Source organism: Lycorma delicatula, chromosome 6, assembly GCF_047948215.1.
Source record: "Lycorma delicatula isolate Av1 chromosome 6, ASM4794821v1, whole genome shotgun sequence".
Classification (NCBI taxonomy): Eukaryota; Metazoa; Arthropoda; class Insecta; order Hemiptera; family Fulgoridae; genus Lycorma; species Lycorma delicatula.
Genome location: NC_134460.1, coordinates 5,516,701 through 5,533,808, shown reverse-complemented (window position 1 = coordinate 5,533,808; position 17,108 = coordinate 5,516,701). Strand labels below are relative to the sequence as shown.

Genomic DNA, 17,108 nt, shown 5'->3' with positions numbered 1-17,108 from the left:
AAGTACTAACATATTTATATCTTATAAATAGTAAACAATACTGTTGATATAACGGGATAAAATTAATTTAATTAACGGATCGGTTATTAGCAAGCGAAAAAACAGATTCCTTTATTATAGTTTGCGATAAAAATATTATACTATATTATCGGGCGTAAAAAACTACGCCACGGAACGGTATAGAAAAGAAACAACGAAAACGAAGTAAAGTAGTCTTACAATTTTTTGTTTTAATTCGATGCAAGAGATTAAATTACATTTAAAGTAATTTTTATTTATAAAGAAATAACTTACGTACATAGAAAACGTATCAATGACTTACCACCATCAGAAAACGTAGCCTTAACGGCACCGACTATCGTATTTCTCGGAACATCTTCCCGTATATTAAAATTATATCTTGTACGCTCAAATGTCGGTGGTCTAGCTGTGGAATCGGTAACGCTTAAAAACACTTCAGCATCTTGTAAAGCACGAAGACCCCCGCCATCGGTTGCAGAAACATTTAAACGATGAAACGGTTGAGAACTGAAATAAAAAAAATTAAAATTATTATTATTATCGTTTAATTCGTTTTCTTATAATTACACAAGTCAACATAAAATTTGGAACTGAAAAGGGAGGAAGTGTTCTATATACTATTTTATATGCCGAATCTGAATATGAATTCCGAAACAAACCGTCACTTAACGTTCTTAAGTTACAACCCCCCCAAATTTATTTGTTGCATCATTCGTAGAACAAACAATACAAATAAGTTAGTAAGTCCGCATGTTTGGTCTTTCATACCTGATTTATATTATAATGGGTGCTCTAGACCTATATTTGATGTATAACAGTCGAACGATGTCATTTTATATCAAGCCGGACATGTCAGCGAATCAAGAAATGAGAGTAATTCAACGAGATGAAATTTTCTTCAGTATGAGTTCAGCTCTCGGTATCACTTGTTGTGTTCTTTAGTCGGGGTAGTGGTTTTATCACACAGATATTATGAAGATTGTTTCACAAGTGATGCCGTAAATTTAGTGAAAAATTTCTGTGACAGAACAACTTTTGGTATTATTTTATTCAACATCAAGATTTATTAAGTAGGGTGTGTATTTAGCGCCGCATTTACTGCACTCCATGGCGAAATATGGATTCAAACATTAAAGTGAAATTCCAAATACTGAACCTCGCCTCATAAGACAAGCAGAGCTGAGCGAACTAATTCGTGACTTGTATTTGTCGAAACGACATGCAGCTTCAAAGAATGGAATTTATTAAACAGGATACTCAAATTTCAGTAAATAGAAATCGAAACTAAAATTTACTGAAATATTTAGAAGAGATGGTTTAATTCGTTCCTGCCGTCTTGTTAGCGGGCATCTGAACCGGAAATTGAATACGTTATTCATGATCGGCGTTTATTTACGGATTCATCAAACAGAAGCTTAAAGGCAGTTTTGTTGCGTAACTGGAACAATTTTTCGTATATACCGGTAGCACATGTGGCAGGAATGAAAGAAACATATGAAATTTACGTCAGAAATTTTAAAAGTATTAAGAACGATGAACACTCATGGCCAATCTTCGCTGACCTGAAAGCGATAGGGCTTCTTCTCTGTCTCCAGAGTGGCTTTACAAAATATAATGTGTTTCTTGTGTTTGCGGGATAGTCGGGCTGCCGATAAACACTACGCAGTTAAAGACTGGCCAAAAAGAAATCGGTTACCCCAGAAAAGAAAAATGTTTCAATATTCCCCTTGTCCAAGCATATCCTATTATTTTACCGTCTCTACACATAAGACTAGGACTGATGAAAAATTTTGTAAAAGCATTAGATAAAGATGGAGACGCCTTTAAATATTTAACTGAGGTTATTTTACAATTAACCGAAGCCAAATTAAAAGAGGGAATATTCATCGGACCACAAATAAGAAAATTAATTCGTGAAAATATATTTGACAGTAAACTGAATCCTAATGAACTAGCAGCATGGAAGCCGTTCAAATATGTCGTTACTGGTTTTCTTGGAAACAGAAAAGCTGAAAATCACGATCGGCTTATAAATGAATTCTTAATAAACAACCAAAATTTAGACTGCAGAATGTCGTTGAAAATTCACATTTTACATTCTCAATTGGACTTTTTCCCTTTAGAATCGAGTGTCACCAGCGACGAGCTAGAAGAAACGTTCCACCACGATATATTACAAATGGAACAACGTTATCAAGGCAGATGGGATGAACGCACGACGAGTGACTATTGCTGGACGATAAAAAGAGAAGACTTCACCGAACACACAAGGGAAAATAAGAAAAAAGAAATTAAGATAAACGTAAATGTCTGCAAAATAACGGTAGGAATTTTAATCGTAATTATTATTATTTTTGTATTCTATTATTTAAGAAGTTTCTCAATATTTGAAAGGATCATAACCAAAACTACAACGGTGATGAAGAATATCTGATTTTATTTTAAGATTCAGCATAAAAAATACCGATTTTTTTTTACCTTTATCTCGTTTCCAAATTATGATGATTTTTTTTTATTGACCTTTGATTATCATCATAAACGATAAAAAACTTTCATTGAAAATTTTTAATGAAGAAAAGTAGAAAAGGTCGGTTATTTTGAAGATGAAAGCTACGATATAATGCGGTGTACCGCAAGGTTTTTGGGTATCTCTAAAGTAAGCTGAATCGTTCGTTCTTATTTATATATTAACTTTCCCGCAAACTACGATCTACATAAATCAGAAAGTCGTAGACCGGTGACGGACGGGGTAAAAAAATAACTTCTAGTAAATTAGGTTTTGATTTTTCTCGCTCCGTTTTAAAAACGAAATCCTTAGGTAAAGAATCAACCGATTTACCAGTTCGTCTATCAGACTTCTACTCTTCCTAAATTTCAGGAATTAATTTTCGTAGAACTTATTTTATTCGACATAGTTGTACTTCTATATAAAAAGGATATTGTTTTAAAGAAACTGTACTTTGTCGACTATCTACGATTTATTAACGAATGTAAAACAACCGTCGACTTTAGCGTTACGTGAATATTCCGTTCTAACACAAAAAATTTATTAACTTAATACGAAACCGATCGATATTTTATATTTTGCAAACGATAAATCTATTCTAATCGGCTGGCCATAATCCCGTTAAGATAAACGACGCCGATCTTCTATTAAGTAACCATATTAACCGACTATCGATTTTTCCTTTAGGTAATGATAAATTCGATTTATACCGAGGATCTAGCGTTCTGTACCGTAGAAAAAGTATAAGTATATTCCAGCGGTTTGGGTACTGTAATTTAACAGTCGTACAGACCTTAACTGAAAAATTACCGATAAATTCGGCGTAACTATTTCACAAAATTAAGAAGAGTTCTACGCCAGGCTTACCGGGATAACAAAGAGTAAAGCGGTTCTTGTCGATTTATTCACCAAGCCGAATATACACTGTAGTAAATAAATATAACAAGTACTTTAAAATGCAAAAAAGGAAAAAAGATTTTAGTACGGTCATGTAATAATTTTAGTATGGTAATAATAATTAAAATCATCTTTTACCAGAAAATAAATGAAAAAAATAAAAATAAAAAATATATTCTGAAACATTCAGCTGTTCACTCGATCAAAATATAATTAAAAAGTAGTAAAATATGACTATATTTATATTAAGGTGAAAAAAGGACAAAAAACTTTTCTGCGATTTCATATTTTACAAATTTTTACTTATATTTTGATAGAATAGATAGCCGAAAGCCCTAAAGAAATTTAAAAAAATATAAATATATATATAATTTTTTTTTTTTTTTTTGTCTTCAGTCATTTGACTGGTTTGATGCAGCTCTCCAAGATTCCCTATCTAGTGCTAGTCGTTTCATTTCATTATACCCTCTACATCCTACATCCCCAACAATTTGTTTTACATACTCCAAACGTGGCCTGCCTACACAATTTTTCCCTTCTACCTGTCCTTCCAATATTAAAGCGACTATTCCAGGATGCCTTAGTATGTGGCCTATAAGTCTGTCTCTTCTTTTAACTATATTTTTCCAAATGCTTCTTTCTTCATCTATTTGCCGCAATACCTCTTCATTTGTCACTTTATCCACCCGTCTGATTTTTAACATTCTCCTATAGCACCGCATTTCAAAAGCTTCTAATCTTTTCTTCTCAGATACTCCGATCGTCCAAGTTTCACTTCCATATAAAGCGACACTCCAAACATACACTTTCAAAAATCTTTTCCTGACATTTAAATTAATTTTTGATGTAAATAAATTATATTTCTTACTGAAGGCTCGTTTAGCTTGTGCTATTTGGCATTTTATATCGCTCCTGCTTCGTCCATCTTTAGAAATTTTACTTCCCAAATAACAAAATTCTGCTACCTCCATAATCTTTTCTCCTCCTATTTTCACATTCAGCGGTCCATCTTTGTTATTTCTACTACATTTCATTACTTTTGTTTTGTTCTTGTTTATTTTCACGCGATAGTTCTTGCGTAGGACTTCATCTATGCCGTTCATTGTTTCTTCTAAATCCTTTTTACTTTCGGCTAGAATTACTATATCATCAGCAAATCGTAGCATCTTTATCTTTTCACCTTGTACAGTTACTCCGAATCTAAATTGTTCTTTAACATCATTAACTGCTAGTTCCATGTAAAGATTAAAAAGTAACGGAGATAGGGAACATCCTTGTCGGACTCCCTTTCTTATTACGGCTTCTTTCTTATGTTCTTCAATTGTTATTGTTGCCGTTTGGTTCCTGTACATGTTAGCAATTGTTCTTCTATCTCTGTATTTGAACAGGGAATAAATATAATTTTTAGGTAAGAGATATTAAGCCTGGCACGTGACCTCTTCTCTTTGTTCGGGCTACAGTATTATAATGATACAATAAATAATCATTAATCTCATAGAAAGTAACTCCGAATAGTGACACTTGTATTTCAAATATTATGCGAAGCGACAATATCGTAACAAAAGACTGGGGGATCGAATGTATCTCCTTTTCCTCCAACTGTCACGAAACACGGCATTAAACGTTTAGGGGTACCTATCTATTCAAATAAAATTTATAATTAAATAATAAATAATTAAGATATTAATATCGGTAGAAACGACGCTAACTATTTAACTACCTTATGTACTTACGCTAAAAGTGGAATTAGATGGCGAAATTTCTTCTAATAGGAGATAAATATTTCGGTGCAGAAGATAAACTTTCTTATTAGTAACTTTTATAATATTTAAATAAAGCGATCGGCTATGAAAAATAAATAAATCTGGGAATAATTATTTTTCGATTCTCCAAAAAATGTTTAACGTTAGAAAAATTATCTCAAATCAGTTGAGAAAAGACTTGTTTCTTAAAAAAAACAAGAATCAGAAGAAAAAAATTGAAATCGGGGAGAAAGTTGAAAAAAAATGTTTAATACTTCCGTTTTTATCGTTAAGTACTTCAACAATAAAAAGTGTAGATGACCTGAAGGTCAATCTTATCGGTTAAAGATTAACGATATCGACAACGAATGTTATTATGTCGGTGATGACTCGTAGCGCAAAAATAAAACGTCCGTATTTTAATAATAACTTTCTAATATTTTTACGGTGAAAATATATTAACTATTTTCACTTACAACTTAAAAAAATACCAGTAATTTAAATTAAAAAAAAAATTCTTTATTAGAAAAATCTATATAACGGTTGAAAAAGAAGTAAATATTAGCGGTATTGTAATCTGGCATTTAAATGTAAGAGAAAGGTTCACGATTTAGCCAAGAAATCTTGAAAGCTGTAGTCTAAGGTGAAAATACTTTTAAGAAACTTTGATATTAATAATCTTTAAACGTATATCTAAACGATTCATGCGTACGTAAAATTTAAACAGATGTGAAATATTCAGCGCGTACATTTACATACAATAAGAGAAAAGTAATCTCTTATTAAAGCGGTATAAAATATATGAAAGCTGTACATAATACATATACATATATATTTTATATATATATATATAAATTATATATATTAAAATAAATATATTAAAGTTCGATAACAACAAAAAAACTTACGATGATGAAAGTAAATTTGGTCTCGTTAAGAAGATTTCACCGGTAGCTCTGTCTATCCTGAACAAATTTCCTTGGTTTCCAGCAACTATTCTATACGATACAGTACCAAATCTTCCTGAATCTCTATCCGTGGCGACGACAACGACTACCGGTGTGTTTGAACTAGGAACACCTCCTTCTGTCAATGAAACGTTGTATTCTCTCGGGTAAAACATCGGCCAGTTATCGTTTACATCAGTTAATTGAATTTTGACCATAGCTGTAGTACTTAATCCTCCTGAAACAAAACAAAATGTGAATTTTTTAGTCGTAATTATTACAGAAAAGCAGGAAACAAAAAAAAATAAATCAAGTCAGAGAATTTACAAAACTATTCAGAATTAAAAAAAAAAAAAAAAAAAAATTAAGAAAACTACACGGCCCAAAATATGTAAACAGTATTTATAGATTAAGAAAAACAGAAAAGATTTATAAAAATTTTGAAAAAAGAACATACAATGAGGAAAATAAGATTTATATTTTGCGAACATCTGTATAGAATGAATGAGAGAACATTAAATAAACAAATCAGTAATTTAAAAAAAAAGAGAAACAAAAATAAGCTGATTTAAGGTAACAGAATAGGATTTGAAATTCCTCACTATATCAAAAAAAGTGGAATTCTGATGACAAGATTCCAAAAAAAAAAGTTAAATGGATTTGAATTTTCAGAAGAGAGAAAGAAAAAGCAAAAACGTAAATGGCGGGATAAGATGAAAAGGAAAATGAGTGAAATAATGAAGAGTTTTTGGAAGAATAAAGAAGTTTAGCTATATAAACGTGATCCTTAGAAGTCAGATCGAAAGAAAAAGAAAAACGAAATCTCCCTTCAAAAAAAAAGTGATACTATTAAAGTCCGTATCTTTCACTCTTTGAAACTTTTAGAAGTTAGCTAATTTTTCGTAGTTGTTTATTCAAAAAAATCAAATTAAAAAACTAATTAAAAATTACGTTTTACTTTTCAGTATATTTTTGAAATCGATTTCATTATTCCTTTTTACCTTTATTTTTAGTTGTAGAGTATGTTCAGAAAGTCGTTGTGCAGCGTTCTTTAGAATTATGCGGTGCATTCTATTCTTTCGGCGTTAGGTCGGTTCACCTGTGGGTTCGTTGGGTTTTGCTCATCAATAAACCAAAATGTCAGTCGTGATTCAACGCGCTTCGTTTCATTTCGTGTTGTTTCGTTTATCGGAATCAACGAGAAACATAACGATTCTTTCGGTAGAGGAACGTATTTTTCTCGCTTAACAGGTCTTTTATGAAGGTGACAAGTATACTGATTTAATGCAGCACTAGTTTTCAAATACTCCTCCCGTTCATCACCGCAGTCGGTTCGAACTCTTTTTGAAAAATTTTTGGGCAACAAGTTGTGTTGAAGATGATCAAAGCGGAAGACCACCTAAACTAGACGAACAGAAGCCGCTTGATATTTCGGATGCTATGACCCAAAGTCCATCAAAGTCAACGCTTAAGTTAGCACAGCAACATGATATTGGGCTACCTACCGCACATAAAGCTGTAAGAAAAGAACTGAAACTTTTCCCCTACAAGGTAATCTGCGTTCAAGAATTGATACCTACAGAAAATTATTGTCAACGGTTTAAACGTTTTATCGACCAAAATTCCGTAGATATCCTCGAAAATACGTTTTTTATCCGGGAGGCTATATTAATTTATAAAATACACGACTGTGGTCGACAACTAACTCCCATGAATTATACGAACAATCTTTACACGAAGGGAAAATTGGAGTTTGGGTCGGTGCGAGTAGAACGCGCATTGTGAGTCCAATCTTTTTTGAAAATACACTTAATAGTGATAGTTATTGTACAATTTTAACAAACTTCATCAGTCAGTTACCAAAAGTGGAAATTAATCAAGGTTAGTTCCAACAATATGGCGCTGCAGCGCACACGGCTAACAACAGATCGATAGCTTTTTTCTAAACGTCTTCGGTGAACGAATCATTTCGAGGGTTTTGTCTCCTGCACGATCACTATATCTGACTCCTCCAGATGACTTTCTACGGGGGGTGTGTATCGCAACATACCGAGCACGAGTGTTCAACTAAAAATCGCAATAAACGCATACGTACATGATGATGAGACATCATCTGGTTAAACCGTGTGAAAACAAATCGAAACGTATGCAGTATTGTATCGATGTTTTATAAAATATTCCGGTTGAAGTATCTGTAGCTTAATATTTTTTTATAGAATAATGAAATATAATTAAGGAAGGTTTGTCATACACTTCCATAACTCCAGTGCACAGCAACTTTCCTAACGCAATGTATTTAAAATACAGTAAATTTCTTTTTAAAAATCCGCGATCCGTATCAAAAGAGGTTGTCTGTAAGCAGTAATCAGAGAAAAACCTTTATCTTGATAAAAATAAACATAACAATAGAAAAAAACATGTAATAGTACTGTAGACTCTTGATCTAAGATTTCTGTAATACGCGAGTATGTATGATTTTCTTGAAATTTCATGTGAAATATTTCAGAGTGCCTTTAGATCTTGCACATATATATATATATACTAGCTGTACCCGCCACGCTTCGCTGTGGCACATTGTGGTTGCATGGATGAGAAATGAGAAACAAAACAAGGCATACGTTTCATAAAAGTTTAATTCTGCAATACTTGTGGATATACAATATTTTACGTTTTTCCACTGTCTGCGTAGATATAAAGGCTATCTGGTTTGCCGACTCGGAAAACGCACATACAGTTGTCCATGTGAGAAGCAATCCGCATCTAAATCTAAACCACACAATTCTAAAGATTGACCTTGAGATTTACCGATTGTGATTGCAAATGCCAATCGAATTGGGAATTGCAATCTTTTAAATTGAAATGGTGTATCGGTCGGGATCATGGGTATTCGAGGAACGAGGACATCTTCACCTTTGAAAGGCCCCGTTAAAATCGTTGCTTCCACTACGTTATTCATCAATTTCTTAACTGCAAGTCGCTTGCCGTTGCAGAGTTTTGGCTGATTAATATTCCGCAACAGGATAATTGGCACACCTATTTTCAATTTTAATATGTGTGGTGGTTTAATATTTGCGTTTCCACGCAAATCTCGTAACGATCGATCAAGAGCTTTAAGCGATTTTTTATGTGCCATTGTGCATTCACCCCAAACAATGAGTTTACATTTTTGTAATACTTTTGCCATACAGGATGCTTTGGAAATATTGCACGTGGGAGTCTCGATGATTTGCATGTTTAATGGTTACTTCAGAGCTGAATGCGCAGTCCTTCCACCTGGTAACAATGTCGCAGCTATTCCAGACGAAGCAAGAGCTAAGGCTATGTCATTTTTTGATCGAACCGTTGCTAGAATCAATCTAATGAGGAATGTTTTCCCAGTTCCTCCTGACGCATCCAAGAAGAAGGTCCCCCCAACTCCGTCATTTATCATTTGCATTATGCGATCGTAAATGCCTTTCTGTTCACGCGTTAATTTGGGAATGTTTGATTGGACATATGACTGAAGATCACCAATGTTGTAACTCTGTTCACGGCGTAAATCCACATCAATTGAAGCAATCGCAGCTCGGGTGGGTGCTGGCATTCCCAATCGACTAAGAACTTTATTTGCATTCGCTAAGCACTTGTCTTCAATATTTATCAATGCTTCGTTGTAAATGCCTTCTGTAAATTCAGACAAAAGTGAATATTTAACCTAACAAAGGATTTTTTGGTCATTATGTAGGGATATTATTTTCTGTGTATTTGGTTATTTCGACTTTTTTTGTTTGCATAGTCTTAAGTCTATCTGGGCTATAAGAAAGTCGGGTGTTTTAATTTATTTACTGTAAGTCATCGTTCTTGGTGGCTTTTCTTTTTGTTTTGGTGTTTTTTTTTGTTTTTTTTTTTATAAAATACAGATGTTTTAGCTGTTAAATATAATTCAAAGAAATTTGTTTACTTAATCAGTTGTGATTTTGTTTACATTGGCAACGGCCATACGGGCTCTTTATGATGGGTCGTTGTGTTTGACAGCAGCCATCTTGCATTGATCTGATTGGTTTTCCTTCGTTTACATTTCCATCTGATTTATTAGCCTCTTATTTATTAAAAAACTGTACAAATTAAAAATAGATAGATAGATTTATTAAAAATAGATGAAAACAATCTTTGATGCAGGTTATATATCGTGCTAAAAATTTTTATCGTTTTTTTTTTTTTTTAATAAAATACAGACGTTTTAGCTGTTAAATATAATTCAAAGAAATTTGGTCGTTGTGTTTGACAGCGGCCATCTTGCATTGATCTGATTGGTTTTCCTTTGTTTACATTTCCAAATTAAAAATAGATAGATCGATTTATTAAAAATTGATGGAAACAATATTTGATGCGGGTTATACACCGTGCTAAAATATGAGCTCAATCGGTGCAGAACATTTTGAGTTTTTGAAGCGTACCCAAACGAACTTAACATTTATATATATATATATATATATATATATATATATATATACATACATACTACTGTAGCCAATATTAAGTAATAATTATAAAACAGAAAAAATCTCTTCTACTTGACCTTGATCGTGTAAATTATTCCATTAAAAAATTCTCCACTGATGTCAAAAACACCACTTGCTATGAGTCTATTAGTTAAATTTACAACCAAAACTTACTTTTTTTTTTTTAAATCAGCGAAATCGTAGTATTCGGTCGTGTGTAGTAGTAAGTAGTAAGAAATCGTATTATGCGGAACGTAAATAAACTTACGGATCGATATGAAAACTTTCTACCGGTTTTGAAATCGGTTAGAAAATTTATTTTGAGGTTTTTACTTACTTTCTCGTTTATTCTGGTTTTTATATCGTGCTCCCTAAATTATTACAGGTTTCAACGAATATTGTCCACTTCTTGTACTTAATTTAATTATTCTTCTTTACTGGAACTGTCTATCGATATATATATATATAAAGAAAAACAGCATTATCCTTGACGGTCTGTACCGAGCTTTTTCTTTTAAATTACAGTATTCTCATCTCCCTTTAAAATCATTCGACACTCATATCTTCCTTCTTCCTCTTCCTCTCACAATTTTTCCTGTGATTATTACGTTTGAATACAATCGCGTCTTAGGATACGCTATTCAATTCCTTAATTTAATTAAGTTGTAACGAAATATAGTGGGAATAAAAATATCAACCGATTACTGGATACGAAACGAACTTAATTTTAAAAACGTTGGATTTCCTTCGACTAATCCTTTCATCTTTTACGTCGTATAACTTAAATTTTACTTACCTGAATTCTCTTTTAAATATCTTTTTAGTCTTTTAAATATTATTTACTTAATTCGTGAATCAAAATACAAATTTGATTAGAATTTGAAATAAGGAACCGAGAAAGAGTTTTGGATCTATTAGAAAAAAAAGGGGTCCTCAGGTTCCGGGTTCCTTATAACCTCATTTTTCAAATTACCTTGTTTTTATCCTGATATCGATGGCGGTTCGTTATTTGAAAATTAATTGATTTATTCAAAATACTTCGAAAGAAATATAACGTTAATTTTATTTTACAGAGTAATTATTATGAAAAATCCGCTTTTATTTTATCCCTATTATTTATTATTTCTATGCCGATTCAGTTGTATTTGTTCGTATTTAAAAAAATTAACTAAAACGATATCGAAACGTTTCCTAAAAACGAAGGGTATAAGATTTATCATATCAGATAAACAACTTAAAGTTTTATATAAACGATTACCAGGTCAGATGCTACTATAGAAGAGAAATGAACACACAAATGAATGCATAATTATGACTATTATTATTATTATAAATTTGAAGACTAGTTGAAATGTCCTGTTAAAATAACGATGTAATTTTTTTTTTGTCTTCAGTCATTTGACTGGTTTGATGCAGCTTTCCAAGATTCCCTATCTAGTGTTAGTCGTTTCATTTCGGTATACCCTCTACATCCTACATCCCCAACAATTTGTTTTACATATTCCAAACGTGGCCTGCCTACACAATTTTTCCCTTCTACCTGTCCTTCCAATATTAAATCGACTATTCCAGGATGGCTTAATATGTGGCCTATAAGTCTGTCTCTTTTTTAACTATATTTTTCCAAATGCTTCTTTCTTCATCTATTTGCCGCAATACCTCTTCATTTGTCACTTTATCCATTTAACATTCTCCTATAGCACCGCATTTCAAAAGCTTCTAATCTTTTCTTCTCAGATACTCCGGTTGTCCAAGTTTCACTTCCATATAAAGCGACACTCCAAACATACACTTTCAAAAATCTTTTCCTGACATTTAAATTAATTTTTGATGTAAACAAATTATATTTCTGACTGAAGGCTCGTTTCGCCTGTGCTATTCGGCATTTTATATCGTTCCTGCTTCGTCCATCTTTAGAAATTCTACTTCCCAAATAACATATATAACAATAATAAAAATAATGATGTAATAAGAAACTGAAAAAAAAAAACTATAAACCGATCGCTTACGATCCGAATTAAATAAACTAATGCAGGTCGTTTAAATTTTATATTATAAAATAAAAATACACCTCCACAGTACTCTCGAGCTTTGTAAGGCAGTTTGTACAAGTTAAAAACAAAATCTTATTATACAAAATTAAAAAAAATAACAGAACAGAGAACATTTACATCATCAAAAAGAAAAGAAGATCTGTACTGTAATTTTATAATTCCATGAATACATTCGTATTTATTAGTTTTTTTTGTCGATGAAAAAAATTCTACGGATTACGAGAAAAAAAACGTAGAGGTCGTATTGTATATTTGGATTTTTCGGCAAGCTGTATAATATATGTCTCGTCAATTTACAAAATTTATAAATTGGAAGTGCGCACCGAACCAGATTCTTTACTGTCACAGTCTGATTTATGAATAAAAAGGACCACGCGAACGACACATTCCGTTTAACTTATAAGTTAGACTGTACTCCTTCTCAACACACCGTCTGACTCTGTGAACGACTGCAGTACCTTAATTCTCATTTCATTTGTAGCCTACAGGAATAACCTATTCCTTTAATGAAAAAGAAAGAAAAATAATAGTTGCATGTATTTTTTAATTCTTATTAAAAAAAAAAAAAATGGATAAAAAGAAATAAAAATTGAAAGATTAATTTTCTTTTTGTACAGAAGATATTAAAATAAAAAATAGATATATAAACGTGTACGTAACTATGATAAATACTAACGAGTTAAAAGTGTGAAGAAAACTTAAACGATTAGACGATACGCCATAATATTAACTAACTATATTTATTTGAAATTTGAGATAAAAAATAAATCGGATTTAAAAGTGGCAAACCGAAATTAATTTTTACAAATTAACTAACAAAATTGTCCGCACTGTTTCTCAATAAACTTTTTTTAAACTTACGAGTATATCGATCCTACAAAGAACTACTGAAGTTTTCTTAATCGAAGCCCTCGATTAAGTAAAATATTTTCAAATTAAAAATAGACTTACACAACAAACAGAAAAATTTCTGAGAAAAAAGCCTGCTATTTTTAACATAATTTAAGAATTAAAAACAAAAAACGTGTTGATATTTTTACGGAGCAGAATGCAATTTTTGGTACCGAAACGTGGGAAAAGGGTAAAATCAGAAAAGAATAAAATCCATTATTTAGATTTTTACATCACAGTTTTGAAAAGAAAATCTAAATATAAAAAGACAAGCGTTCAAGTCCTAGTAAAGCCAGTTATTTTTACACGGATTTGAATACTAGATCGTGGATACCGGTGTTCTTTGGCGGTCGGGTTTCAATTAACCGCACATCTCAGGAACGGTCGAACTGAGAATGTACAAGATTACACTTCATTTACACTCATACATATCATCCTCTGAAGAATTATCTAAACGGTAGTTACCGGAGGCTAAACAGGAAAAAGAAAGAAAGAAAGAAGAAATATAAAAAGACAAAAGTTTACAAAATGAATCCAAAACTATTTATTAAGGATGGTTTTGAATTTGAATATACGTATTGGATTTAATTTCTTCACTCTTATTACGCCTTTTATTTTATATATCACGCGTCCGTTTTTCTTGAAAAAAATTATTAGCTTTTAAATTACGTTCAGTCGGGTTTATTTGCCGTAAAACGTTTACGGTTAATTACTAACGAGCGTCGAGAATCCTTTTTAATATAACGTTCTGAATGAAAATATTTAAAACCGGTAGGAAAGAGAAAGATTTGTGACGAAAAGAAATCGTTTAACGGCACGTAATATTAGAATAATCAGTTTTATTCGGTAATAGAAAAGATACGAAGAGGATAGAGGGCGATAAAGGGAAACAAATCGAGAATATAGAAATTTACTATACTCCTTCCGGTTAAAAACACGGGAACAGAAAAGAACCGAGAAAAGAGCCAGAGGAAAATCGTAACGTAATATTCCATAAAGCTAATAAAAGAGAGTAATTTTAAACGCGTTAATAAGATGTTAAATTATATACTAATAACGATAACGATGAAGTACTCTTTAACTCGAGACGACAAGCACGATCGTACAAATAACATCTGTCGAACGGTAGAAATAGCAAACGTAAGCGACTGTCGGACGGAATGGAACGAGAAGTTACGCGCTAACCCGTACAGTAAGAGCGCACAGTCGGACATGAACTAAGTACTAAGTAAGTAGGCATTTCGTTTAAGAAGGCGAGTCATAAAATTGTCTGAGACCCCATCAAAGAGTACTAAATATGGCCAAACCGATCTTATCTCGTGTTTTGTTTTATTATCTTGACTCGACGGTGGACGAGAATAGTATACGCGCTCGTACATGCACCCGACGGTACGCTGATAAGATGGCCTCCGTATAAATCGCATAAGCGAGTCGGTGAATCGACTGCTCTCAATCAAAATAATTACTGAACCCACCCCGACCTTCGCTCCTCGTGCTCTCCGACGACCGGCAAAGCTACAAAGAAAACCGAGACGTTAATAACTGCCAAAAATTATCGTCAAACAAAATTCCAGTTAACTATAGAATAAATTTTAAATTTCTATAATAAATTTATTTAACGTTAGCCGACTCGATTTCATCAATATTTCTAACAAAAAGAAAAATTGTCATCGACCCCGAATATAATATTTTAAATCGGTTAAAATTCAAACGAGTCCGCATTTATTAACTATAAATTTACTAAAAATATATGACGATAAACAAAAAGAAAGAAAAAAGAGTTTTACTGACATCGACTTAATTCAATATAATATTTTTTAAACGAACCGACTATACGAACAACAACGGTTATCGTACTGTACACGGTATATTTAAACTGAATATTTATTACACGCATTAATATATTATTTATTATAGAATAGACACATCTAATTTTCGTATATCAAAATGACAATAAAATTTTCCCATTTAACATTTCAATAACAATAAAGAAAAAAATATCTGATTCGACATTCGGCAACGGGGGCTGCTACCGCTATAAAAAGAAATAATACTCAACGAAACGTTCATTAACAATAATTCTTTTCGTATTTAGTTTGTTGTCTTCTATTTTTTATTAAACATAACCTAGACCGCTATCTTTTTAATTAATCGATTTTCACCGTTTAAAATATTTTTTTAGTTAAATATATTTATTATTTGTTATTAAAGAGATGCCAAAATAGAAAGACGTTCGGTTATTAAACTTATAACGCAAACTACTATTATTATTATTGTTATTAACAAAAAATAAAAACCCTTTAGTAGATTATTTTGAATATAATTAAACTTTAAAATATTCTAAAAATAAAATAAATAACACAATCGGTTATATAAAGGGGGAGAAATGATCGATAGCGATGTAAAAACGTTAATAACGATTAATTGCAAATGTTATTCCTGCGAATAACTGTCGATTCATACAACTCTTAATTCGAGGAAATTATAAAAACATTATAAGAACAAAAACGATGTTTCTGGAAGAAACATGACTATTATGCCCGATAGGTTAGGTTTTTGAAGCGGTTGAGATACAACCGTACCGGTGTATACCTCTCTCTTTAAATTCGTGTTAGCGATTTACGTCTGCCGATGTGTTACTGGTGTTTGGTCGACTGAGTTTCGATGGAAATCGAATGAAGTTTCGTGAAAAAGAGGGTGAAATCGTAATAATGTTTCGTACATTACAACGATATTATTTAAATTGTCTAATCGAGAAGCACGTATTAATTAAATTGTATAATCAAACGTAGATATAATTTTGGATGAAATATTAATATTTGAAATTAATTTATAGTAAGGTGTTATTTATAGTAATACAGATTACAAGGGAGATTAATACGTTTAGGAAAAATCCCTTTCGGCACACCGGAATGCGTAGATAGATTTCAGCAGTGCTAAGTAAGGGATAAAAGAGATTTCCGCCTTAAAGTTAAGAAAAACTTAAAATTAACTGGATACAACAATGGTTGCATATGAAACATTTTCACAAGTCGGTGGTTGAGAAAAAATTCGACCACTTTAAACCGATTCGATACTGTGCCAGTTAAGGGACGTATGAATTTTTTTTTGTCTTCGAAAGCCCCATTTTTTCCACCCCCTGCGCCAATGGTTGGTGATATCCAAAAACTAAAAACTAGTAGGAACTTTAAACGAATTCGATATTTTACTTAAGAAAGTTATACAGATAAGTTTTTTCAAAAAAGCTCCCCCATTTTCACCCCTATGGTCCGATTTTGTCCATTAACGAACTCGACCAAGATTTTGGGTCGTTATATTTTATGTATCAATTTGAAAATGATTGGTGCAAAATTATTGCGGTTATCGTATCCACAAGAAAGTGATATATATATATATATATATATATATATATATATATATATATATATATATATATATCCAAACAGGACAAATAAAATGATTAAATCCCAAAAATTAACTTGGTCAACATATAACAAAAAATGCCTTTCTGCTAAAACAAAACTTAAACATTATAAAACTGTAGTACAGCCAGAAGTCACCTACGGAAG

At 31.9% G+C, this 17,108-nt stretch overlaps 1 protein-coding gene across 1 annotated transcript in view; it reads right to left on the bottom strand.

Annotated features, from left to right (window-relative positions):
* Nucleotides 1-17,108, bottom strand: part of ds (dachsous cadherin-related 1) — a 222,397-nt gene that overhangs the window by 198,039 nt on the left and 7,250 nt on the right. The window contains exons 2-3 of the mRNA XM_075369073.1: nt 6,075-6,351; nt 323-528 (exon numbers count right to left, since the gene is read on the bottom strand). Coding sequence (XP_075225188.1) covers nt 323-528; nt 6,075-6,351 — 483 coding nt within the window. The remainder of the gene's footprint in view (nt 1-322; nt 529-6,074; nt 6,352-17,108) is intronic.